The sequence below is a fragment of the Crinia signifera genome, chromosome 4, assembly GCF_055691185.1.
Source record: "Crinia signifera chromosome 4, ASM5569118v1, whole genome shotgun sequence".
Lineage (NCBI taxonomy): Eukaryota > Metazoa > Chordata > Amphibia > Anura > Myobatrachidae > Crinia > Crinia signifera.
Genome location: NC_139220.1, coordinates 92,660,599 through 92,687,278, shown reverse-complemented (window position 1 = coordinate 92,687,278; position 26,680 = coordinate 92,660,599). Strand labels below are relative to the sequence as shown.

At 41.3% G+C, this 26,680-nt stretch overlaps 1 protein-coding gene across 1 annotated transcript; it reads left to right on the top strand.

Annotated features, from left to right (window-relative positions):
- The first annotated feature begins 811 nt into the window (after positions 1-811).
- On the top strand, positions 812-26,420 carry STC2 (stanniocalcin 2). Its single transcript, XM_083181995.1, has 5 exons — positions 812-935; positions 1,020-1,214; positions 15,959-16,101; positions 19,085-19,296; positions 24,330-26,420. The coding sequence occupies exons 2-5, from the start codon at positions 1,055-1,057 to the stop codon at positions 24,733-24,735; spliced, it is 921 nt and encodes a 306-aa protein (XP_083038121.1). The 5' UTR covers positions 812-935; positions 1,020-1,054; the 3' UTR covers positions 24,736-26,420.
- Positions 26,421-26,680: the final 260 nt, after the last annotated feature.

Below are 26,680 nucleotides of genomic sequence, written 5' to 3'. Positions count from 1 at the left end.
TTTTAGTTTTCTATGTCTGTTTATTAAATCAAATCTTAAAATCCTACATTGTATTTGCCTTGTAGACAATCAACAGTGTCTAGGTAGGTCGACAGTCAATATGTTGATCACTATTGGCCGACAGGCAATAGGTCAACACAAAGAAAATGTTGACATGCAATAGGTCGACATTGACAAAAGGTTGACATGTCAATTGTTGACACAGGAAATGTGAATTTTACTTGATTTTTTTTCTTTTAGCAAACTTGTTTTTACTTCACGATCCCAGTGGGTTTAGAGGGAGAATATAATAGTGTGTTGAGAGCAGCGAGGCAGCATGTCCAAAGTATGGTGAGTGAAGCAAGAGGACGCGTTACACTAATTGGGGGACCATGTCAACCAATGTCGATAGACACCAAAAAATGTGAATGACTCTTGACCTTTTTGATCAGTGCACTAGAGGGAAATGTTTGATGAGTTCCAAATTATCACGTTCACAGTTCTACAGTTCCAGGGGAGAGAACCTGATGTGCTTTAAGTAACAGGCAACCAAATAAATTAATGACAAATAATGAATGTGGTACTGACAGCCAAATCCCATGAGATGCAGAGAAGAAACATACACTTACTTGCACATTATAAATTCTATAGTGCCCGATACTAGTGTGCACTTGGTAGGGTACAGTAGGTCTGATGGGACGGTGTGGCAGAGACATGAAGGCAGTAGTAGTGCTAGAATTGTAGCCCGCATCCTCCCACCTCGCTGTAGTAGTAGTAGTAGTAGTAGTAGTGAGTAGTGGGCTGGAGCTCCCGCCCCCTGACTCCTGGGCCGCTGCGATTGGTGCACACTGAGGACAACACCTGCTTCACTCCTTCATTCAAGTGACAGCAGAGCTTCCAGGGGATATTTGAGGCACCCTCCCTCCCAGATGCGGATCAGTCAGTCCTAGTATTTGGTGAGCAGCAAAAAAGTTGCAGTGACAGTGTACGGGGCTAGCTAGGGATAGGACTAGAGCTCAGGCTGATCTCCTCTCTCCCAGCCTCTCACAGGCAGTACTCAACGGTAAGCAGCAGAATGTGCAGAGAACTCCTCAGCAGGCTGCTCACACTGGGGCTGGTGTTCGCAAGCCTGGATGCCGCCTACGGGACCGATGCCACCGACCTGCCTGACAGCAGCCTAGATAGAGAGATTGTGGCCAAGGTGCAGAATCGACGGCTAACGCTGCAGAACACAGGTATGGCACTAGGGCAGAGCGCAGCATACTGCTCCCACATTGCCTGCTGCAACTTTCCTAACAGCTCTCATCATGCTGGGGGATAGAACATGTGTATGCATGTACATGCTGCACGTGCTACACACATGCATTAATTAACTAGACATATACAGTGTGTGTGTGTGTGTGTGTGTGTGTGTGTGTGTGTGTGTGTGTGTGTGTGTGTATATATATATATATATATAATGTATATATATATCAATCACTTGGGTGCATATTTTTTTACTTTCTGTCCATCAAATTCCATTTTTAAGATCAGTTTCAGGACAAATGTAACTTTAAGGAATTGTGTATGTTTTGCATTATATAGAATTCGTATGATTGCACAATTTGGGGGGGAAGTTGCAAAGTAACTACATTCATATAGTCTATCATATACTGTATAAGCCAGAAGTCCTACATGTTTAATCGCCATTATGGGTGGCATGATCCAGCCTCTATTGTCCCTCAGTATTTGTCAATAACCCTTTATTAAATGTTACTAACAAATACTGTCAGAAACAATATTGCTATTTTTCCATCCTCTACAGTGAATAATGAATCCATGCAATGTGCTATGAGTGCAATAATTAATAAGGCATTAATACAGTAAGCACACTGCTTTGTACATCTCAGATTCACGGGATTACAAATTTCCAGAATATCATTAAGAGGTGTCGTTGGAATAAGTAAATTGTAGTGATATAATTGCAGTGCGATGACAAGTGCTGTGATTTGTAATGTGACTGTACTACATAGTAACTCCTGAGCTTGTGTAAAACCACGTGCTAAGTGTGCACAGCGAGAAGGAATGTTACTCCAATCACAAGGGGATTGCAGAGTTAATGTCTTCAACTCAAGAGGATGAAAAAAAAACACACATCCCCAGACAGGCTGCAGTAGTAAATAGGTTGGTGTTTTGTCTGAAAGGACCAAGGCTGAGATCTTTTACAAGAAATGCCCTGTCTGATGCTTAGCAAACATGTCAGTGAAATCCAGTTTGCCAATTTGGGTAACAGTAGTACTTTGAGGTGATTGGTAGATGCCCAAGAAAGCATTTTGTACAGAAAGGTTGTACTGTAATGACTCTCCTAAGTGTATTGGTATGTGCTGATTTTGAAAATTATAATTTGCATATTTACATAGCTCATTTTTTTTTAAGTATTAAAAACACTGTTTTAGACATGTAATGTGCTTTTCGTTCTAACTTTACACTATGCATTTCTTAGCGGTTTCCCCCTAGGGGAATGTTGCATTACCTCTGTGGTCTACAAAACCATGCCTGATTGTACTTCAGCCGTGCAAAGTTGCATTCCGAGCAAGTTAGGCTTGATAATGATTTATTCTGTTTACAAGCTACTGACTAGCAGTGGGCAAAGTGGATAGTATTGTGTCCTGTTTTTGCTCCACAGAGCTGACAATTAGAAATAAACATTTGGTTTGGCTTTTTCGCAGGGGTCCAAAGCACCGACAATACAATGTTTGAGATCTGCTATTGCTTTACTATTCTATAAGGGGATGCAGTTACAATCCCAGTGGTCGGAATCCCGGCGTTCAAAATCCCGACGCCAGAATCCCGACCGCCTAAATCCTGACACTTTCTCCCTCTGTGGGTGTCCACAACACCCATAGAGGGGGAATAAATGAGTGTGCCGAGCGTAGCGAGGCACCGCACCCGCTGCGTGGCGAGCGCATTGAGCCCGCAAGGGGGGGCGATGCACGTCCCCCCTTGTCGGGATTTCGGCGGTCGGGATTCAGGCGTCGGGATTTTGAATGCCGGGATTCCGACCGCCGGGATTTAGAACCACTCCCTCTAAAGGTAATTGTCAAATATTGTGTTCCTTATTTGTACAATTCTGGGTTTTTTTTCCCTCTATGTATTGTTATGGGACAATGACATTCAAATAAATCTTCTGTATGTTGTGGTTGTGGTAGGAAAGGAAACACAGAATGACAATTTCATTTTGCAGCCAAATGTGGAAACTAATAATGCTGTGTACACACTAGTACAATCTGCATAAGATCCAGATGCGATTACAATTTAGACTATCTGCATACAATTTACACTATCTGCATTCAATTTAGACTATATAGTGCAGATCTGCACTATATAGACAGGGCAGCCAAGACTTTCTGGTTAAGATACGGGAGCGCGCATCTTGAACGCATCTGGATCGCTTGGGATAAAACCCATACAATCTGCATGAGATCCAGATGAGATTTTGACTATATAGTCAAAATCTTATCTGGATCTTATGCAGATTGTATCAGTGTGTACACAGAGCTGAATATTTCACAGAACAGTTTTCAAAATTTCACTCCTCCAAACGGACATTTATTTGAAGCACTTTTCTGTATTTGACTAAGTGGGCAAGGACTTAAATATGAAGACATAAATCCCTTTCGCAAGTTGTAAAACAAGCTTACAAACTGTGATATTCCTAGTAGGCTAATGTACATAGAAACATCAAATTTGATGGAAGAAGAGATCCAATTGGCCCATCTATGGTGGGAAGCAAACCCATGACCTCAGTGCTGTGAGTCAGTAGTGCTAACATTACACCATCTGTACTGCCCAATACTTATGTACACGTTAAGACGTACACTTTTTTGTTTATTATGTCATAAGAATCTAATTAATAAATTCCTGACCAACAGTAAATGTATTTTATATGTGTCCTTGGTGTACAATAAAGATAATGAAAGTCACCAGAATGGAAGCAAAGGGATGGTGGCCTCGAATGACTTCTGGCACACTTATAATTTACACTAGTGAGCATATGTATACCATGGCTTTTACTGTAATTGTTGTTATTTAATCGATATAGCATTTTCATAGGCTCTGCTATCCCTAAAACAGTATTCACTGTTGGTGTGTGGCGGTGCTCATTTCTACAGTTGTAGAATCACAGAAATGTGTGCGGAAACATGAGGGCCTATTTGTTGACATAACAACATACCAATGTATTTTTGGACTGTGGACTGAACTGGCCGGAAGCTCTTGTGGACATGAGGAAAACATATAAAATACATGCAGGTAGTATCTGCCTCAATATTGCATGACAATATTCCCTGCAAGCACCAGACTCCCACCATGTGTTCAACATCTTTATACCACCACTAGTACAGTCACGCTAATGAACTACATGAAAGATGCAGACAGCCTGCAATCATGTTTTCATATATAATAAAGTACTAATAATATAATACTCTGGGTTTCTGCAGCTGAATGCTGCTTTTCACACAGTTAAGGTGATGTTTGTGTAACGGGCATTACTTTTACCCATTTCACACTACACAAATATACCGGGTGGACCCCGGGTTTTTGCCCAGTCCATCCGGGTGAGCGTGCGGTGTGAAAGGGCCATTTTCAATGCCCCACTTCTAGCAATCCAACCCGGGATAAAAGCAGTGGCAGAACCGGGTTCCTTGGCAGTCTGAACGGGAACCCTGGGTCTAGTGACCCGGACCTTGTTCACTGTTTGGAGGTGGCAGCAGTGTCAGTGCTGCCTCCTCCTCCCCCCACCCCTCAAGACACGCCGCTGCCCCGCCTCCCACCTGCAGCTGGCAACATGCCAGGTGCTGACAGGGCATGCTTTTTCGCAAAAGCCGAGTCACTCCTGTGCCGGAACCAGGTCCAAATCCTGGGGGTGACCTGGCATTTGCGATATGAAAGAGGGATGTGAGGCTTAATGTGTAAGTGGCATTACCATAAAAATTACAAATATTGTAAGTGGCATGAATCAGGATTTTCTTTTTTTTTATTACTCCAGTGGCCAATGACCCTGATTTTGATTAGTTTGCGAAAGCAAACTCCTTCCTTAATGGACAAAACCATGTGCTCTGCAGGTGGGGCTGATGTAACATGTGCAGAGAGAGTTAGATATGGGAAAGTTATTTTGTTTCTGTGGAGGGTAAATACTGGGTGCTTTATTTTTACACTGCTCTACAGATATCAGTTTGAACATACCCCACCCAAATGTAACTCTCTCAGTCTCTCTCTCTCTCTCTCTCTCTGCACATGTTACATCTGCCCCTCCTGCAGTGCACATGGTTTTGTCCATTAAATAAGGTGTATGCTTTTGCAAACCAACCAGAATCAGGCCCAATGTCTGGAAATGTAAGGCTGCAAAATCGGGGGCAAGATTTCACCCCTTCTTTCACATTATGTTCTTCACATAGGTATAGTAAGAGCATATTCATGCAATTAGAAACATACGCAGGCTAGAAAAATGCTGTATAATTTTCAGGATTTTCCAAGGCATATATTGGCTGATGATGACAACCACAAACACTATTAATAAGCTGGTTGATTGGTGCTTTGTTCAGTGCTCTAACATATATGCACAAAAGTGACCATGGTTGCGCTAACCAATTATAGCTGCTCCTCTATAAATCCCCCCCTGTTAGCGGGAGATGACAGATAATGGAAAAGATAGTAATAGAGTGCGCTAATAAATGCCACCACCTTAGGGTTGTCCACCATCAATTGCCAGGGTGTGACAATAATGATTTCAACACTCTGTGTACTTCTGTTCTATTAAAATCACAAAAAAATTATTCTCCACATTATCTGTTCATTTGTTCATTGCAGATGGAATAGACACTTGATGATAGAAACCCTACGCGTTTTGTCTAAAGAAACTTCATCAGGGGGTCAACACATTAACAGTATATCCAAGTATATGAGATAAAAAGTCACACTGGTTCCCTTTTTAAACCGGGCTACTTATAGCGGCATATCGAAAGAAATCAATGAGTGGTGTATACTTCATATACTTCCTGTTTGAGACTTCAAAAAAGATTCAGCATCAAGTGTAGAATCCACTAGTGTATCTCCTGAACAGCAAGTGTCACCTGGCCCTTTGTGTCCATTTTATAAAACTTTGCTACCAAATACAGAGTTACTTCTTCATTGCTCAGGACTTAGAGTCTGATTTATCCTAGACTATTCTGTACCCAGCTGTCCTATGTTCTTACTGTGCATGTGCCAATACCGCAGTATACATGATTGACAATCTGCAGGGGTTTGGGGCCTGGAAAGGTGTGCGTTTCAGAAAACAGACTTGTTGCCTCCATTTCTGGGGCATGCTGAGACCAACAACTGTGTGATTAGTTTCAGCTTTGTCAGCCTTAGGATTGCATTGATAGCCAATGGACCAAATGATGGCTGCAACGCTGCATCTTTGGACACACGTGGTGTATCTGAGTAGTCGGCAGTGTGCATTTTTATACCACTCCTGCTACATTAACAGAACTTACTGTATCTGCCAAAGATGCAGCACTGCTCACTCCAGCATCCACTTCTGAATTCGGTTCATAGTCTCAAAAAGGTGTAACTAGATTTTGTTCCACAGTTGTACAAATAAGTTAAATAGCTCATTCCATTGTTCTCGGGAAGCTGAATGTCCACCCCTTGGGCAGAAAGGAAAATAAACTTGCTAAAAAAAAAGACACTGGGCAGAAAGGAAAACACTGTTGCTATGAAGGGATATATCAAGTGCTGGACTGTCCTACAGGTGTACAGGGGAATATATAAATATATTATGTTTCTCTATCTATCTCTATATCTCCCTTTTTGTATTTGTCACAGGCAGGATTTTATACTTTTTGGAGTCGTCTGTGGCCATATCACCTGAAAAGTTACAAAGAGTTACCCATTGTCATGTAACTCTTCACAGTCGTAGAGCATTATTTATTCAGCAGAAATCATGGCAGTTTTCCTCTTTCTTTAAATCTGCAGTCTGTCACCAATAACAAGACCACTGTTGGCTGGGGGTTAATAAAGTAGAGTACAGATTATTTCATCAAGGCTAAAGCAGCTGCAATCCTAGGGCCCTAAAGCTCTATTCAAAACAGGTCTATGTCTACAGTACCTATTTATTAGATCAAATTCACAAGCTTGGATGCCAAACAATATTTTGGTTTAAGGTCTATTTTAGGCCTGCAGTTAAGGCTTACTACAAGACAAATAAGAGATTAATGTTTTATGTCTGCAAATGCATCTTAATTACTCCAGCCAGTGGACCAAAATGAATTGCAACATTTAAATCCTATTACTGAAGAGAAACTTTTGCTACTTAGAGATACATTACCTGGGGCGAGACAAATTAAATTAAAAGCATTTCGGAAAGAATTCATGAATTTGGTATTAAAACTGTTACGGAATACGGATGCGTGGGGAAGGTAAAGCAACTCCACTGGAAGTTTTTTGAAATAACAAATAATAGAAACAAGCACTTGTTTCCATCATTTGTTTTAAATTTCTACTTAAGGTAAAAGAGTACCCTTGGACTTAAACAAGCAGCTATAGTGTTCTGGTGGAGCACACTATTTTGTTTTTGTATTTTTGTGTGTTAGTAGTCTTTTGGAAGAAGCAAATTCATCAACTTATGGCTAATTTTCCGGCTGTGGTATGACTGGCCTTCGGTTGGGGTCCAGAGAGCGCAACAAAATTGCAACAAAATTGCGGGGTGATGGCTCGCTGCGCTCGCACAGGTTATATTCTCCCTCTATGGAGGTCGTGGACTCCAACGATGGACATTAGCACTTGTTGATCGGGATTCCGACTGTCGAGCAGTCTTACAGTCGGGATTTCAACGTTGGGATCCCGACCGTTGGCCAGTCATCTGGCACCCAATTTTCAAGCCTTGAAGAAATTATAGTGTAGAATTTTGAGATTTTTGATGGTCTGCCCAGGGTAATATAATGTCCTTTCTAGCAATGGGGTCGTGATGTTGTCAATCTAATTGTTTAATTATGCCATTGCTGTTGGGCGCAAAATCCTATTGTAAATACAGTATGTTGTAGAAATGGTAAGGCTCTCGGAAGACAAGCCTCAGGATGAGACCCTAACAGAAAAAAAGGTCTTCTAATTTAAGTATGAAGAAGGATGTTTTGTGATAGGTGCTCCATCCTGATATTTGTAATGCAGTCCATGGAAAAATGACAACCAAGGAATTGGAAGAAGCTATCAACTGTATAGAAATGATATTGCATGCTATACAATATTCTAAGCAAAAGGAGATGAAAATCCATGAACCAAAGTTCATTGCTTTCTTGCTTTGTACCATCACTACCTCTGAGAGCAACAGGTCGAACTCTGCATCCTCACAATGAAGAAGATACATTGAAGTGTCACATGATAAAAATGTACCATCTCCTTTGTCCTTACCATAACATCCCTTTTACAATAAACATACTTCTTTTAATGTAAGACGTGTATGTTTTATTCATGTTATTTGTGAAAGCATGTTCTTTAGCTGTTGGACCTCCTCGCACTTTTGTTACAGCCTTCTGGGGTACAATTTTAGGAGTGATATAAGCAGTCACAGACTAGAGCATCACCCTCAGGGCCTGCAGCCGGAGGAGGTGATCAGTTCAGCACATACAGACTGGGGACGTGGCTGACAGCACTGAATGACTCTGGGTCAGGTAAAGCCCAGCTGGCAGCAGTCGTATCCTATACGTTAGTGCAAAGTAAATTTGTAATATTTGAATAACTAGGGTCTTTGCACCTTTTTGGCATTAAACTTCATCTCAAGCACATTCATGTTTTAAGTAGGTCGGAATAAAAAAAATGTGTAGCCAATGAGATCATTACCATGAGATCTTGTGGGCCATACTACTAAGGGAGGGCATACAGTAGACACAAGGACAGACACGTCCTTCAACGTCGGTAGACATTATTTTTGTCAACACAAGTGTCATGGAATCAAAACAGGCCTTCGTTGGCCTGGACTATGCATGCACAGAAGGTGCAGAACATGTGTTGTGGGATGACAACCTGCTTTACCAGGCCATCCCTCCATGTATTTCTATGGTTCCAGAACTGTAGTTTGCCATGATAGTACTCCGTGACCTGTCCACTTGCGGGATTATGTTTTTGAGCGTAGAGCTGTATATGAAAGGTATGTGAGGAGTGTAATGGACACAGCTGAGATTTTAAAGCATTCATCTAAACTTTTTTCAGGTCCTGGTTGGAACCTTTGCACCCAACTTAAGTGCAAAGGGAAATGCTGGTTTCACAAGCCACACACCCTGTTTTCAGAATGCTGGGAATATACTCAGTGCTCCAGGAGTGTCTAGATATGAGCCTGGTCCCATCCACCAGTGAATAGTAGGCACGTGCATGAGGCTCGTAGCTACATGCATTGAAGACTCCTTAATAGGAGACTGTGCTTATGTCAAAATCAGGACACTTGGGAGGTATGTGGAAGAACAAGGGTTCATCAACAGCACATGATACCAGAGACTTGAGTCATCTGTTAGACTACTGTGGAAAGACTATAATTGATAAGAGCAGTTCTTTGAACTTGGTCAAAAGCAATACAGTTGACGTCCAAAAACTAAATAGAAGATAGAAATTTACAAAAATTATTTATGCGAGTAAAAACAAGCAAACCATTTCATACCACACTTCCTGTGAATATTGCTAGTACAGGTTGAGTATCCCGTATCCAAAATGCTCGGGACCAGGAGAATTTTGGATAACGGATTATTCCGTATTTCGGAATATTTTAATATTTCAATGATGTATTTTGAAGTATCTTGCATTTATGCTGTATAAACACATAATATACACACAAATATACAACATTTTTATTGGTAAGCTGCTCAATCAGAGGTCTGTCATTCAGGTGCCAACAGGGAGGGGTAAATCTGGTTAGGAAAAAAAAACAGTTTGTATCCCTATTGCACACTGAATGAGAAATATACATATAATAATCAGATAATACAGAGATCTTGGTTGCATATATCTGCAGATATAGGGTTAAGCCCCCAGGCCGTACGTCAAGGCGTCTCTGTCACTGGGGGTCCCTAACACTGGGTATGGGTCTGGGGTGTGGGCCCCCAACATGTCGGCATGTTGGGGGCCCACACCCCAGACCCATACCCAGTGTTAGGGACCCCCAGTGACAGAGACGCCTTGACGTACGGCCTGGGGGCTTAACCCTATATCTGCAGATATATGCAACCAAGATCTCTGTATTATCTGATTATTATATGTATATTTCTCATTCAGTGTGCAATAGGGATACAAACTGTTTTTTTTTCCTACACACAAATATATTTTATTACCACATAAAATACACACAAACATATTTTAATTGTTCAAAAAACAAGGTTTCAAAACGTGAAACAAAATGTGTGTACTATCTCAGCACTGAATTTGAATGCCAAGCAATCATTGTCTTGCACATATATAGTGCCAGTTACATATCATGTCCCCAGTGATGCTGTTACATATGTCCCCAGTGAGTTTTTAGCAAAAAAATAATTTTTTTTCACTTTCTGGAATGTCCGTATTTCGGAATAATTCGGATAACGGATATTCGGATACGGGATACTCGACCTGTACCCACATAGTAAACAAGTTTCTAGTGTGTGACGCAACCTCTTAAAAATATCAGCTTGAAGTTGCTGGAATGTTGGGAAATGAAACGATTACTGTCGACAGCAAAGTACAGGAAATGATGGCTAAGAATGTTGTTATATAGTAAACCATTATTGCATCACGTCTTTGTTTAGTGGTGACACTAAGACAGACAGACTGAGGTGCCAAAACAGTCAGTGGAGGACATTGTAGTGGTCTCTCTAACTTTACAACTGACGACATGCTTTATGATCCCTCCATTATTCAACTGCTCCATAAGCGTGCCATCAGCTGTGCTGTACCCGGTGTTTACAATGCTGTTTTGCACCACGGGGGTAATTCAGACCTGATTGCTGCTGAGAAAATTAGCAGTGTCCAGTGATCAGTGAACAGTGAAATCCTGGACAGTGAAATCCTGCCTTGCAAATTAAAGTGCCCCCTGTGCAAATGGATGTGTACACCTACCGTAGAATTTGCAGCAGAAGGTAAATGTCCAAAATCTGGCTCACTATTGAATAATTTTTCCACTGGCTACCATTCATCGTAAGCTAGGAGTAGCCAGAGACTTACTTGTTGGTTGCAATGAGTACAGGCATATACGGCCTGGAACTGACGTCACCCACCCACCCCTAAAACGCCCGAAGCATGGTGGGCACAGTGAGCCATATGAGGGGACAGTTACATTTAAATGGTATCCATGTTGACCATGCTGACATTCGGGGGGAAAAAGTGAAAGACCCATGTAGACCTTTTGACTGTCGACCTATCCATTGTCGCTATAATGCTTGTGTAGACCTTCCAACCATGTCAACTTATTTTATGTGTTGACCTAAGCCATGTCTATCTTCAGTGGTCGACACAATGCATGTCGACCTAATATTGGTCCACCCAATGATCCATACCCCTGTACAGAAGACTACTGTTCTTACCCTATAATAATGGGATTATATTAATATACAAGTTATTTTCAACCATATAGATTTATATAGCTTTTCTACTATGTAAATCAGCTACATCCCCAATAGAGCCTTCATTAATTAATGCTGTATATAAATGTGTCCATTTGTCCATGTGAGGCACACGCTATACCTAACACACGCTCAGAGGCGTAACTCTGGGAGGCAATGGAGTCATCTGCCGCCGGGCTCCTGCTCCCAAGGGGGCACCTCTCCTCCCCTGCCTGTTTGAATCAGTTAATTGAAAGCCTTTAATGTCGCTTTTGGGGCTGACTCCCTTTCCTAACATTATTTTTGCAAGTGTCACACCCTGTATTAGAACCCATGACCTGTCTTACTGTAGACAGACACCTTACTGATTGAGATTTTGGGGGCACAATATTTACCTCGCCTCCGGGCAACTGGGAAGAACTTACGCCACTGCACACGCTTATGCATATCTATTCATAGAATCAAATTCAAATCTACTGAGATTGAATGTTTTTTTTGTATTGCAATAAAATATTTTCCCAATATAGAAAATGTTGTAATAAAACAATGATTATAAATGGATCATATGTAAAATTATACCCTGTAACAGTTTGGGTTTTCTTAGGAAAGAAATATTTGCGAAGTAGAACCGTCCTCTTCAGTACAAGTAAGGTCACACTTCCTGAATGCTCCAGCAGATGTATAAAACATACACTGATCCCACAGGTCACGGGGTTTGTAGAGTATTTGATATCTTCAATTTACAACTCATGGTGTACGGCTTGTATGTTCTAACCAGAGAAGAGCAGAAGGGGGTGGGACAAGAGGGATGTTTCTGAAATATTTATGTTACTTAGATACTTCTGTAATGTGATTGAGGAACAAATTTAGATAACATGGACCGTATGCATTTTGTAACTAAACAATGTGGTCAATTAAATAAAAATGTTTTGATGATGCTCCTCAAGAGATTTAGGGGCAGATTTGCTAAGCCCTGGAGAGTGATGAAGTTGAGAGATAACATGTCAGTCAACCAGCTACTCGTTTTTAAACACAGCTTTTAACATTGCAGTTAGGAGCTGATCGCTGGTAATTTAGCTTTATAACCTTGATGTTTCTTAAAGGCTTAGTACAGTACTAAGTACAGTACCCCTTATTCTATGACCTTCTGTGCATGCGCGAAGAGTAGAATAATATTAGCCTATAGCAGGCATGTCCACACTGTGGCCTTCCAGCTGTTGTGAAACAACACATCCCAGCATGCCTTGCCATAGTTTTAGCAGTCCCTAATAGCAAAACGGTGGCAAAGCATGATGGGACTTGTAGTTTCTCAACAGCTGGAGGGTCATAGTTTGGACATGCCTGGCCTACAGGCAACAAAAGTCTGTGAATGTGTTAGCTTTCTGGCTGCCTTCAAGTCAGCATAGCAAGGGGCATCGTGCGGCATAGATAGAAGATATTGCTTAATGGCGCAATTGAACTATCATGGTGCCACCCCCATTTCAAAGCAGGGATGTTTCTGTGATGATTTGAATGTTTTTCCAGGCTACTGGGAGTGCCAGTCTAGAACCTCACAGCCATTCCTGAAGAGTTGACAAGCATGGATTAGAGCAGTGAGGTCAGTGGCAGGTGAGGCACTGGCTAGGGGGAGCTGCACCTTTTCCCTGTCACTGAAGCATTGCTATAGGTGCATAGGTGCTGCTTATACACGCTTTTTTGAAGCCCCGCCCACTGCCCGCCCCCTATTTCTAGACATTTAACTTTGTCAGCAGGAGGCACCGCTCTTGGTGCCGCCTAAACCAATTTAAAAAAAAAAAAGGTTAAGATGATTAAAATAAAATAAAGTATATACTGTACTTATGACACATGATGTGTCAAAAGTATTTTCTTTGTATTTTTTTACTATGTTACTTATTGATGACAGGGAGGCATTGCCTCCCCTGACTGCACTTTCCTGGGTTAGAGTCCCTTAAAGATAGTTAAAGCTATAGGCCCTTATTCTGGATCACTCGCAAAGGCAAATTCCTTCTCAAATGGATAAAACCATGTGCACTGCAGGGGGGGGGGGCAGATGTAACATGTGCAGAGAGAATTACATTTGGGTGGGGTTTTACTTCAAAGTGAAATCTATATTCCAGTGTAAAAATAAAGCAGCCAGTGTTTTCCCTGCAAAATAACTCACCCAAATGTAACTCTCTCTGCACATGTTACATCTGCCCCCCCCCCCCCCCCCCCCCTGTAGTATGGTTTTGTCTATTTGAGAAGGAATTTGTCTTTGCATGTGAACCAGAATAATGGCCATAGTGTGGATCATGCTAATAAATAGGGCCCTACCTTGTTTCCAAAGTGAGAAAGAAGACAGATAAATATTCCAGTTTGCGAATGTAAGGAATTCGATTTGGTTGCTGTTATAGAACAATTGGTACACATCCTTATGTAAGTATTATACTTTGGCACAGTCCATGCTATGATGAAAACCAATAAGCTTATATTCACAATAAGATGGCCGATCTAAAAAGGTTGCAGGACCTGCTTGAATAGCTTATTTAATAATACATGACACAATCTCCCACGTCATTGAAATGTGCAAAGAGTCAGTTGGATAGCAAGACTGTGTAAGTGGAATGTGAGACGTACAGTATTATGTGTTTCATGTTACTCTGGGCTTTCAAGGGCAGAGGAATTTGTTATCACAAGACTTCATAGTCCAAGAGGAAAAATAGTTTACAGTGATCAACTGGTGACAGATATAGGATCTCTTCTTCACATACCTGGATACGCAATACACTGTTACAACAGTAACGGAATCTAATTTTACAGACATTACAGCTACTTCAAGCATCTGGGCGCCAATTATCTCATCATGATGTTGTAAATATTCTTTTTTTATTTTAAAATACAAGCCTCTAGTTGGGCAACAATACACCTTATGTGCAACATGTGCAGCCCTCCAGCCTTCAAAGTTACTCATCCCAAAATGCAGCCACATTTCCTTCACTTACTCACAACATACTACTCAGAGGTTAATTTATTAAAGATGGGATGTTGCTCATAGCAACCAATACAATGTTCTCTATTATATTCTCCTAGAAGGTGCTAAATAAATAAGTAGAATCTGATTGGTAAATGTACACCTTCGTGTTCATTCTAGCACCGTGCACCTTGTAAAATCCTTGCAGTTCCTCCTTCCTGCCTAGGGTGTCAGTCTCTGCTGTTATGTTTCTACAACCATCCTGTTTTGATTTCAGTGTTAAGATACAAACCAGACTGTGGTAAAAACACCACAGCAGAGCACCACAGTGACACCTCAGGTAGGAAGGAGGAATTGCTAGGGTTTTACAAGGTGCCGGGTACTAGAATGTACATTACTACTAACACATGCCACTCCAATACAGTTATATGGTACAATACCTCACAATTCCACTTGCCATGAAGTGCCCATTCCAGGGCCCTTTTAAGAGAGGAGGGGACCAGCGCACAGCCTCTGCTGTGGGCCTCCTCCTCTCTGATGGCAAGTAGACTCTGGCAAGGCAGTCATTTCTTGAGTGATTTGTATCTGCAGTGCAGGGACGACCATGCAGGACTCTGGAGGAACACATATATGGGTGCAGTATGGGCCCCCTGGACCTGTGTGCACTGCACATACTGCACCCAATATAGAAACCCATATGGCCACGTACTGTATGTCATTAAACACTCACAAATCCCTCAGAGCTCACATGAATGGCATATCGTGCCTACATGCCACTCAAACCTTTCCACGTCACCCAGTCCTTCAAACATACCCTATACAAGTCCCTACATGTTTCCTAGTCCTATACCTACAGAGCTTGAGATCATGTGGTTCGGAATTTGCTTCATTCTCTAGTCATCCTCAAATTTGCTCTGCTGGAAACACAGAAGTCAGTTGAGTGGGGTACAGGTGAGTGCTGGAAGGGTGCTTGTCTTCAGGCTATCTCTGACCCACTGAATGGATGTATGAGAATGTAATGCAAATTTCTCGCTTCAAGTTTTTTTGCTCAGTTTATTAACTTTCCATTTCTTTTTTTAGTTTTCACCCAAGTCACCTCATCAAATCTAAATGGTAATAAATAAATTACATGTTACACAAATCGTAACCTTAAGTACCACAATATTTAGTTAATGTCCGAGTCTAATGTCCTAATAAAATAAAAGATTGTGTTTCTAGGAAGATATTTCCAATGCAGAATGTTGCAAATATTGCAGAACTCAAACTAACCATTATGTTGGTCATTTATACACAAGAACTTGGAACTGTTGGATGTTCCTGATGATGGCAGAAACGTGTAATGCATAACATATGAAAGCATTGTATTGCTTGTGTATTCCTATTCTTATATCTATTTTTTCCTATGAACTTGTTATGATGGTACTTGTTGACACTGCTTTCTGTATGATCACAGCTGAGATCCAGCACTGTCTAGTCAGCGCTGGAGATGTGGGGTGTGGAGTCTTTGAATGCTTTGAGAACAATTCCTGTGAGATCCGGGGTCTACATGAAATCTGCATGACCTTCCTGCACAACGCTGGCCGATTTGATGCACAGGTAATTTTAAAATGACCCTAAACAGACTACACCACCGAGAGGTTCATCAAGTGAATTATTAATTGTCTACGGATGTTAACTCCCCAGACATTATTCTAATACTAATATTTCTCAGAATGGGGTGTAGGCATACTTGCCTACTTTTGAAAACTAGTAGAATTTAGCACAGCGCCCCATTGAGGGGGGCGTGTCATGCTCCACTTAAAGGGCGTGTCTAGTTCCATATATGGAGAGATTGTGAAAAGTGATTGTGAACGTGGCACCTAGATGCGTGGGTGTGTACTGCGACATCTGAGAGGAATCTTGTAAAATGACTTATATACAAATGTAGATGAGCCCCAAAGCAGTTAGTAAGAGCTACTATACTTATATAAGTGCTGGGAAATGGTGCTGATGATTCAATGTAAATGTATCTAGCTCTCATTCCTTTTTTCCCCCAAAAAATGTAACAGTGTAATGTTAACTAGGTGAAATGAGGGAGATTGCTAGACTAATAAGGGAGAGAGGGAGATTGCTGCTATTTCAGGGAGTCTCCTGCTGATTCTCTGCTGTCTGAACTGGTCTAGCTGTTGGACAGCTCCTTGACTTTGTCATGTGTCCAGATTAGTGCTAAGGCCCCTATACACAGTGTGATTTGGGCCCTTTATACATGATTTTGATGCATCAGGCCAATAAATTGTTTGAAAATGTCTTTTACTTATAATCCTGTGCCGTGTGCATCAGATCAGATATGGAGATTGTCACTGCTGCAATAAGGATACGTTGTATCTAGGGTGGCCAATATCAAGATCGGCGGGTTTCTGGGATATGGCCCTAAAAATGCTGGGAAATGAATCCCGGGATCGGAGCTTCTAATCCGGGGATTTGCCTGCGCAGGAGCAAATTAATGGCGGGTAGTGCTGTAAAAACCAGCACAGATGCTGCCCGGCTGCTCCCAATCCCCAGTGCGCTGCTCTGGAAGCAGCATAACATGATGTCAGAGGTCACGCGGTGCAGCCTGTCTGCTTCTCTGCACCAGACCGCTGCCTGCATCCCGACCACCGCGACCCGGCTCCCAACTACAGCCACCGGGCTACTGACTACTCCCGCCCACCCCCCACCCTGATGTCCGAGTAAGTAAGTAGGGTTTGGGGGGGACTGAGGGGGGATTAAAGTTCTTCATTATATTGACGAACCCTATCCTAGGAATCCTGGGATTATGTACTTTTTAATCCAGGCAAATCTTCAATTTGATTACAGACAGAAATTGATTGGAATTGGAGAGTCAATTCTCGCAATTTCCTACTCTATCACCAATGTGATCAGTAATATGGGGAATCATGGCGTCGATGTATGGTACACATTACACTTTAGCCTGGAGGGGAGCAATATAACTAACCTCACAAAAGAAGCTATGTATTCTAACACTGACTACAGTACATTTGGTAAATCTGTATTAACCCTTTGAGTGCCGATGTTGCTGTGAGAGATCCACAAAATATACGCTAAAAATGCCAGTGTCACTCACAGCGACTATTCTTCAGTATAAATGAATACAAATCCAGCCAAGTCAATTAATTCATCAAAGTTTAGTTAAATAGTTTTCCCATAAAAAGAACTGTAGCTGTGAGCTATGCTGCCATTTTTAGCAGATATTTTTAGGATCTCTCACAGCAACATTGACACTCAAAGAGTTAAATACTTGTTTTACAGATGTCCTCATATCTATCCTTAATACGCCAAGTACTGCAAGTTCCACTTCACCTCTGCTAATGTCGGGAATGTTTTTTTGCTAAAAATAGATCTTAGTTGCATCGTTATGCAAATAAACAGCCCTTCTTGTCACTTGTGCATCTTAACACGCAAGGAGGCTAGACGGGATACGGTCATTGGGTCACCAGCAAGTTGTTAGACAGTCATTAGGTCTACACCATTGGGTCGACATGCATTTAGGTTGACAAGTGTCTAGGTCGACATGCAGTTAGGTTGACAGGGTCATTAGGTCGACATGGGTTAGGTCAACAGCCATAAGGTCAACATAGGGTTTTTCAAAGTTTTTTTGAGCCAATCTGTGCCGACAGGTATTTCATGCCCTACCATCCTCTAAGGCAGTGGTCGCCAACCCTAGCCCTCGAGAGCTACCAACAGTTCACATTTTCCAGACAACCTAGCTGCTGCACAGCTGCACTCATTAATCACTGACACATTTTAAAAGATACACAGATGGAGCTAATTAGCTCACTTGTGATTCTGTGAGGAGACCTGCAAAACATGCACTGTTGGTAGCTCTCGAGGACTAGGGTTGGCTACCCCAGCTCCAAGGCATGGTCGGGGAATAAAATAGTGTGGCGAGCGTAGCGAGGCACCGAGCCCGAAGCATGGCAAGCGTAGCGAGCCATGCGAGGGGACACGGTCCACTTAATCCTGTGTCCATGTCCACTGTGTCGACATCAGGTCAAAAAACATTTTAAAAACCCACGTCGACCTTTTGACTGTCGACCTAACTCCTGTCAACCTAATGACCCTGTTGACCTAACCCATGTCGACCTAGACTCATGTCAACCTTCATGCATGTCGACCTAATGGTGTAGACCTAATGACTGTCTAACAACTTGCTGGTGACCAACTGATCCACACCCGGCTAGACGTATATGGACACATCTGCATGTGGAGATTAGCTAGAGCTGCTCCTGCTACCTGTAGGCTCTACTGAATCTTTTCTTGTGCTTATGGCCTGGCTGTGTATAACAGTGCAACTGCATCTGACATACATTCGGTTTTCTTGTGCTTATGGCCTGGCTGTGTATAACAGTGCAACTGCATCTGACATACATGATTCGGCGCATATGCTACTTGTGTAAACAGTATGTTTGAACATATAGGCACAAATACACTACTGTGACGTTCATTTTGTATACATATGTGGCCACCTCAGCATAAGTTATCTTCTTAAAAAAAAAAAAAAGACCCTTTGCAATATCAGTTTCTTCAATTTGCCTTCCAGGGAAAATCGTTTATCAAAGATGCTCTGAAATGCAAGGCTCATGGACTGCGACACAAATTCAGTTGCATCAGTCGGAAGTGTCCTGCTATTAAAGAGATGGTATACCAGCTTCAGAAGGATTGCTACACTAAGCATGACCTTTGCTCTGCCGCCAAGGAAAATGTCCAAGTGATTGTGGAGATGATTCATTTCAAAGACCTCCTGTTACATGAGTAAGTGATGATGGCCGCAATTCATTGTGGTACGGCGCATACGGAGGGATTTACAAGTTTTTTTATTTGTAACTTGTTGTAGAAAACTTTTTGCAATTTGAATTCTAAAAAATTCTAAAAAAAAGTAAGGACAGCAATCAACAATAAAACAAGAGCATTTAAATTTTATAAGTATAACATGAATGAGGAGGCATACAGCCAGTACAAAGAAATAAACAAAATTTGTAAAGGGGTAATCAAAGTAGCTAAAGGAGAAAATGAAGAGTGCATATCTACTGAGAACAAATCCAATCCCAAGAAGTTTTTCAAATACATCAATAATAAACGAATAATTAAAGAGAACATAGGCCCATTATCCAATATCAATGGCAAAAGCTTTACAGAGGATAAGGGAAAAGCAGAACTGTTAAATGAGTTCTCATCAGTGTTTACTAGGGGAGAGGAGACAGTGGAACATACAGGTACCACAAATGGGACGAACAAGCCAGATTTTAATATGGCTTTCACGACTGATGAGATAATAGTGCGGCTCAGCAAAATCAAAACAAACAAATCACCAGCGACAGATGGGATTCCTCCTAGGGTATTAATGGAATTAAGGGAGGAATTAGAAACCCCTCTGTATTACGTTTTTGATAAGTCACTTTCATCAGGTAAGGTTTCTAAAGACTGGAGAATAGCAGAAGTAGTGCCAATATTCAAAAAAGGAAAAAGGGATGACTCAGCTAACTACAGACAGGTGAGCCTAACATCAATAGTGGGTAAATTATTTGAAGGATTTTTAAGGGATGGTATCCAGAAATATTTAGATCATCATAGTTTATTTAGTATTAACCAGCATGGGTTTGTGAAAAATCGATTATGTCAAACAAATTTACTAGGCTTCTATGAGGACGTCAGCAAAAACCTAGATTATGCAAACGCCATAGACGTGGTCTTCCTAGATTTTGCTAAAGCTTTCGATACAGTGCCATACAAGAGGTTGATAAATAAAATGGAGGACCTGGGATTAGGGGAAAGAATTTGTAGATGGGTAGGGAACTGGTTGTAATAGAGAACAGAGAGTGGTTGTGAACAGTGCAGTATCAAATATGATACCAGTACTAAGTGGAGTGCCACAGGGTTCGGTACTAGGGCCCATTTTATTTAACATATTTATCAACGATATCGGGTGGGAATACTTAGCAATGTTTTCATCTTTGCGGATGATACAAAACTGAGTAGAGTAATTCGATCAACTGAGGATGTCTCTGCGCTTTAGAATGATCTTAATAAACTAGATGAGTGGGCAAAAAGTGGAAAATTAGGTTCAATGTGGATAAATGCAAGGTTATGCACCTTGGGAGGCATAACCAGTGTGCTAGTTATAACCTAAGTGGGGAGGCATTGGGTAAATCAGTACTTGAAAAGGATCTAGGAGTCCAAAGTGATACTGGGGTGTAGCGCTCAATGTCACATAGCAACAAAAAAGGCCAACAAAATTCTAGCATGTATAAAAAGGGGTATGGAAACTAGGGACTCAAAAGTAATTATGCCACTGTACAAAGTATTGGTTAAACCACACCTAGAATATGGAGTAAAATTCTGGGCCCCACACTATAAAAAGGACACCCTAGAACTAGAAATAGTCCAAAGAAGAGCAACAAAGCTAATTCAGGGAATGGAGAATTTAAATTACGAGGACAGATTGAGCAATTTAGGACTGTTTACGCTAGAGAAGAGACGTTTAAGGGGGGACATGCTAAACATGTACAAATATCAGGGGCCAATATAAGGAACTGTCAAGCACCTTTTTTACTGCAAGGAAGGATTCTAGGACACGTGGGCACGAGTTTAGATTAGAAGAAAGAAGATTTCGTTCCCTTAGAAGGAAAAACTGTTTCACAGTCAGAGCAGCTAAACTATGGAACTCTCTTCCTGGAGTGGCGGTGGCGGCTGACACATTGAATATGTTTAAATTAAGGTTGGACAAACATTTATTGGCTAAAAACATCCAGGGGTACAAATAAGAATCATAACCTGTCTTTAAAAATATCAGAATAACCTACAAATAACAAGGGATTAGCTAATTAAATCTATGTTGGACTAGATGGACGCAAGTCTTTATTTAGCCTTACCTACTATGTAACTATGGTCTCTGTCCTATAACAACTGACATATAATGCAGTTTTACTGATTCCGGAAAACAATATCTTTGGTTTTCCAATGATAAGGTACAATACACCATTTCATTTTTAATAGCACAATTATCTTCAGCACTGAACAGCATAAATGGCTCAGGTCCAATGTGCTCTTTAATGAACTTATGATTCACTTACAAAATGTCTTCCCTTCTTTGCACAGTTAGGCAGAGGTGTAATAAGAGTGAAAATTTTAGCGACAGGTAAAAAATCACTCCAAGTCAGACATTAGAATGTCAGACTTCTCCCCAGTACTTGGCCAATGTAATCTAATGTAACCGTCGCAATTACACACAAAATATAAGGCATGTGCAGATCCAGATCTACCTGGATCTCAAAACAGGATATTATCAGCTGTTAAATGTTTTGGTACTTGTTTCCTAGCACGGCCACACCGATTCAGATCGGGGTGGTCGTGTCGGAAAAATCGGGTCGATCGCATCGCATGCGATTTGGTCGCATGCGATGCGATCGACGCGACCGACCGATTTTTGACCCGATTTTTTTCATTGAATCCAATGTAAATTGGGTCCCTGGGACCCAATTTTACATTGGATTCAATGAAAAAAATTCCCAACCCCCCCAAATTTAAGCGCGTTAACCCCAGCCCACGATAGACGCCAACCCGAAGCGTGGCGAGCGCAGCGAGCCCGCGAGGGGCGGCGGTACGCGTCCTCCGACCTTTTCATGCCCTACTATCCACGTCGGCGTGGAGTGAGAATAGAATAGTGTGGCGAGCGCAGCGAGCCACCGAGCCCGAAGCGCAGCGAGCCCCGCGAGGGGACGCGGATACCTTCACAGGTAAATGCGTCCCTTCGCGGGCTTCACAGGTGTCCGCGTCGCCACGGACACCTGTGAAGCCCGCAAGGGGACGCGTATAACTGTGAAGGTATCCGCGTCCCCTCGCGGGGCTCGCTGCGCTCGCCACGCTTCGGGCGCGGTGGCTCGCTGCGCTCGCCACACTATTCTATTCTCACTCCACGCCGACGTGGATAGTAGGGCATGAAAAGGTCGGAGGACGCGTACCGCCGCCCCTCACGGGCTCGCTGCGCTCGCCACGCTTCGGGTTGGCGTCTATCGTGGGGTGACGACGGGGACATCTATAATGTGAAATGGGTCATATTGGCCCATTTCACATTTTTTCACATTTTTACAGCATTTCAATGTTAAAAAATATTTTAACATTGAAGCCTATGTAAAAATCGGGTGCATCGCGTCGCATCGCGTCGGGACCAATGTTAATGGTCCCGACCGACGCGATGCCCCCGATATTTTACCTTTCCCGACAAGATTTCAATGTTAAAATATTTTTTAACATTGAAGTCTATGGAAATATCGGGGGCATCGCGTCGGTCGCGTCGGGACCAATGTTAATGGTCCCGACCGACGCGATGCCCCCGATATTGTCTCCTAGCCGGCAAAATGGACCTGATTTCAAAAGAAATCGGGTCCATCGGGGGTAATCGTGTCCCTTAACTAAGGGACACGATTACTTAAGATTGTGGCCGTGCTAGGAAACAAGTACCAATGTTTTAGCTCCAAAGTAGGATCCCGTTTTGAGATCTGGGTAAATCCGGATCAGCACATGCCTACAAAATATAGACAAGATGCATATTAATGTATGAAGATCCAGTTGCAATTACATACAGAATATAGGCATGCTGTAAATAATTGTAATCAGAAGAAGCTGCTTGTGTGTCTGATTTAGCTATTTTGACAAATATTTATTTCACAGTATTTTTCATTTTTTACGGTTAGAAATAATTTTTACTTTGTTTATTTATTACAAATGTACTGTCAATATTTACTTGGTGAATTTAAACATTGCCAAATAGAACTCTCCTAAACACTCCAGCTCTAATTATGTCCGACTTTAAAGAGCTGTTTTGTGTGCAACTTTCAAATTGGCTAAATTGTATATTTTAACATTGCCAAAACATCTGTAGCTGACTTTTTACCAGCAGCTCATGTTCAAAGCTGAAAGCACCCAGCTTGCAGTGAATTATTACATAGCCCGACTTCGTGAAATGTCAGATTTCACTAAATCCTAACAAAATAGTCATAACCAGACTCATATCAGACTTTCATTACATTCATATCTTTAGCTCAGGGTGGTTTAAATCCTTCTCAAATTAACACCAAGGGCCAAATATAAAAGAGTGTGAGAATCAAAAAGTGAGAGATTTTTGGAAAGTTTTTCCATTTTTCGTTTCCTTCTTTTTTTTTTTTTTAAGCGTCAATCAATTAAATTACCATATTAGCCTGGTTTTGCAGTTGAAAAAAATTGAAAACTTTCCCAAAATCTCTCTTACACTGATTACTTTTGACCCCAAATTTGAATTGAAAATTATAAAAGCCTTTCACATGGTTTGTGGCTATTGCTTGTTAACAAAATGGCATTTAAGATAATTGTACTTCTGCCCATATACAGAACCTCATGAGCTGCATTATATGCAGGATATTCACATGAACCCCATCGGCATGTATTTTTATATATCTCCAGTAGCCTAGTATTTAGGTCTGCTTGGATCTGTCCTCTTTCTGGCCTACTATTTGTACCACTGTCTACCTCTTCTGAAAAGTTTCCACTACTTTACTCCCAAACTTGACGATCATCTGAAACACCCATTATTTTTTTACTTGCCTCTAAACACTGTAGTTGTATCTGTTATCATCCCATATAGAAAATCATATCATGTGTTGCATTTCTATTTATAAAGGATCAAAAGTAATATAAACCTTGTAGTTTACTACAATACATTGCGTAAGTAGACTAGAATGCATAATAGAACAATGCAATCATTTTTAATGAAGCAAATGAAAGTAATGTAACTGAATGTGTTCTTTCATTAGGCCGTATGTTGACCTGGTGAACATTCTGCTGACTTGTGGGGAAGAGGTGAAGGAAGCCATTACCCGCAGTGTGCAAACCCAGTGTGCACAGAATTGGGGAAGCCTGTGTTACATTCTTAGCTTTTGCACATCTGCAATGCAAGGAGATAGCGCTGTTGTGGCTAGTGCCAGCCCTGGCAAAAAACAGGGGGAGTCGATGAAAGGAGATTCAAGCAAGTCCTCGCGTAACCACAGTGATTCTCCATCTCCGTCCGATCTGGAAAGAGATAGTGCCAAAGCCAACAAGAATGATAAAAACAACAAGATACAGCCAAACACTCGCGGGAAGACGGGCTTAAATAAAATAGCATTTAGTGCCACAGAGAGCTCTGATAAACCGTTTGGTTTATCCGATATCCGAAGGTGAAATTCTATTACCAGCAGCTTTCCCTATTGTCCTTCCATTGAGAAGTCTCCCATATCCCTTACTCTGGACATTCCAAGGCATTTACCATACCAGAGGGCAATGCTATACCTACAGTGCATTCACAGATCCAGCAGCTTTATTTCAGGCTCCTATGGAGAGGATGGAGCCAATCTCTCTGACTTGCATCATTTAAACCCCCTGCAGATGATTTCATCAACAAGAATTCTGACATTAGATGTTATACTATGCACAAATTAAACATGAACCCAAACCGCTATGCTGGTGTTGTTGCTCTGATGATTAAAATGTAAACCTTTAAGAACCTGAAAAGTGTTACTACTAGGAGTAAGTTGAGTGTTTATAAGATTACATTCATCTGTCACCTACAGTAAAGAACATTTTCTCCAAGCTCAGACATGAATAATATGGTCTTTAAAGCTATTTTAACTGACACCAGTTACAAATGAACCTTTTGTGTATCATGTTATAGAATTTAGAACCAGAGTGTGGCTGTAGTACAACAGACTGTACTCTCCTATTACCATTATTTTAAATGTTGATAACCACCCATGTATATATTATAATGAATTATACCCTCTTACAAATGATAGACCATCCTGGATGGTCATTTATGGAACAAATGCAGTTCTTAAAAGCTGTTATTTATCCCCCATTTTACCTGGCCCATCCACAGCCTTCACTGCATTACATGTTGTAATTGGATTAGGCCAGCAAGCATGTTTACAAAGTGATACCCGGATCATACAAAGGAGGAGGCTTGAATTGCCCTGCTTTAGAACAGTTGTCAGCACACGTGGTCTACAGCATTCAGAATGCGTTGGATAGAACACTTTGCAGAATACTTAAGTAGGACCCATGCAAACAAAGCATGAATGTCTTATTCAACAGATCACCTCAGCATGCATCCTATAGCATTACTATTTCATATTACAAGGATATATTTCCTTATCTTTATATATTGAGTGTGTGAGAGTGAATTTAAAACCGGACATGTGCAGAGTGCGAACGTATACATGTATGGACGAAAGTGTACATTTATGTGTGACTGTATATATGTGTGTGTGTGTGTGTGTGTGTGTTTCTATAGGCTTATGGGCCCACACACTCAGGGGTACAGTTACTATAGCTTCTACAAAAGAGGTGATGTTGGGCCAATCAGATTCTGTCTATCATTTTCTAGGATGCAATAGAGAAATTAGACAGAATCTGATTGGTTGCTATGGACAACCTATTTAAATTTTTTAGACATTTTCGTAAATGTACCCCTTACACTGTGAGAGTTGTCGGCTTGGATGAAGTGAAATGTTTGTTTACATGTATATCTACTGGTTCAGTCTTTCATGATACTGTATATATTTCATGCTTCTATTTATTGTATTGTTTTTCTTTATGAACACAATAGTACATACATATATCTATACACACGCACGTTGTGCACACACACCTCTTACTATAAACATGTACAAACACATAGAGGTACACTGTTTCTGGCTCAGCCAAACCAACATCCTTCCCGCCTTGTGTTGTACATATTTTACGCCACTAGTAGTATATTTTGTTAAGCGACTTAATATAATTTTATGCAGTTCTGTAATGTTATTGTTGTCATTACACTTTATTTATTGCTATAATTTTATTATTAATAAACATTTTATGTTAAATCATGAATTGCGTATATATATAAGCAATATAATTGAATGTTTCAATTGTGTGATTTATTTCACTGCAACTTCTCAATTAAAGGAATATACCTAAATGGATGTGCTAGGGAGTGAAGAATGCAAGTAAGGTAACTAGCGACCGTGCCCCTACACTCCCAAAACCTTCGGTGCCGACAAGTTGCTTTCATGTCTCACAGGACACTAGTTCATCAGCACCGCCTTCGGTCGGGCAATCAGTACGCCCCGCAGCTAAAATACTCCCA

Coding starts and splice junctions, on each gene's coding strand:
- STC2 (XM_083181995.1), top strand. CDS start 1,055: ATGTGCAGAGAACTCCTCAGCAGGCTGCTCACACTGGGGCTGGTGTTC. Junction 1,215..15,958: donor GCTAACGCTGCAGAACACAG/GTATGGCACTAG, acceptor GTATGATCACAG/CTGAGATCCAGCACTGTCTA. Junction 19,297..24,329: donor AAAGACCTCCTGTTACATGA/GTAAGTGATGAT, acceptor TTCTTTCATTAG/GCCGTATGTTGACCTGGTGA.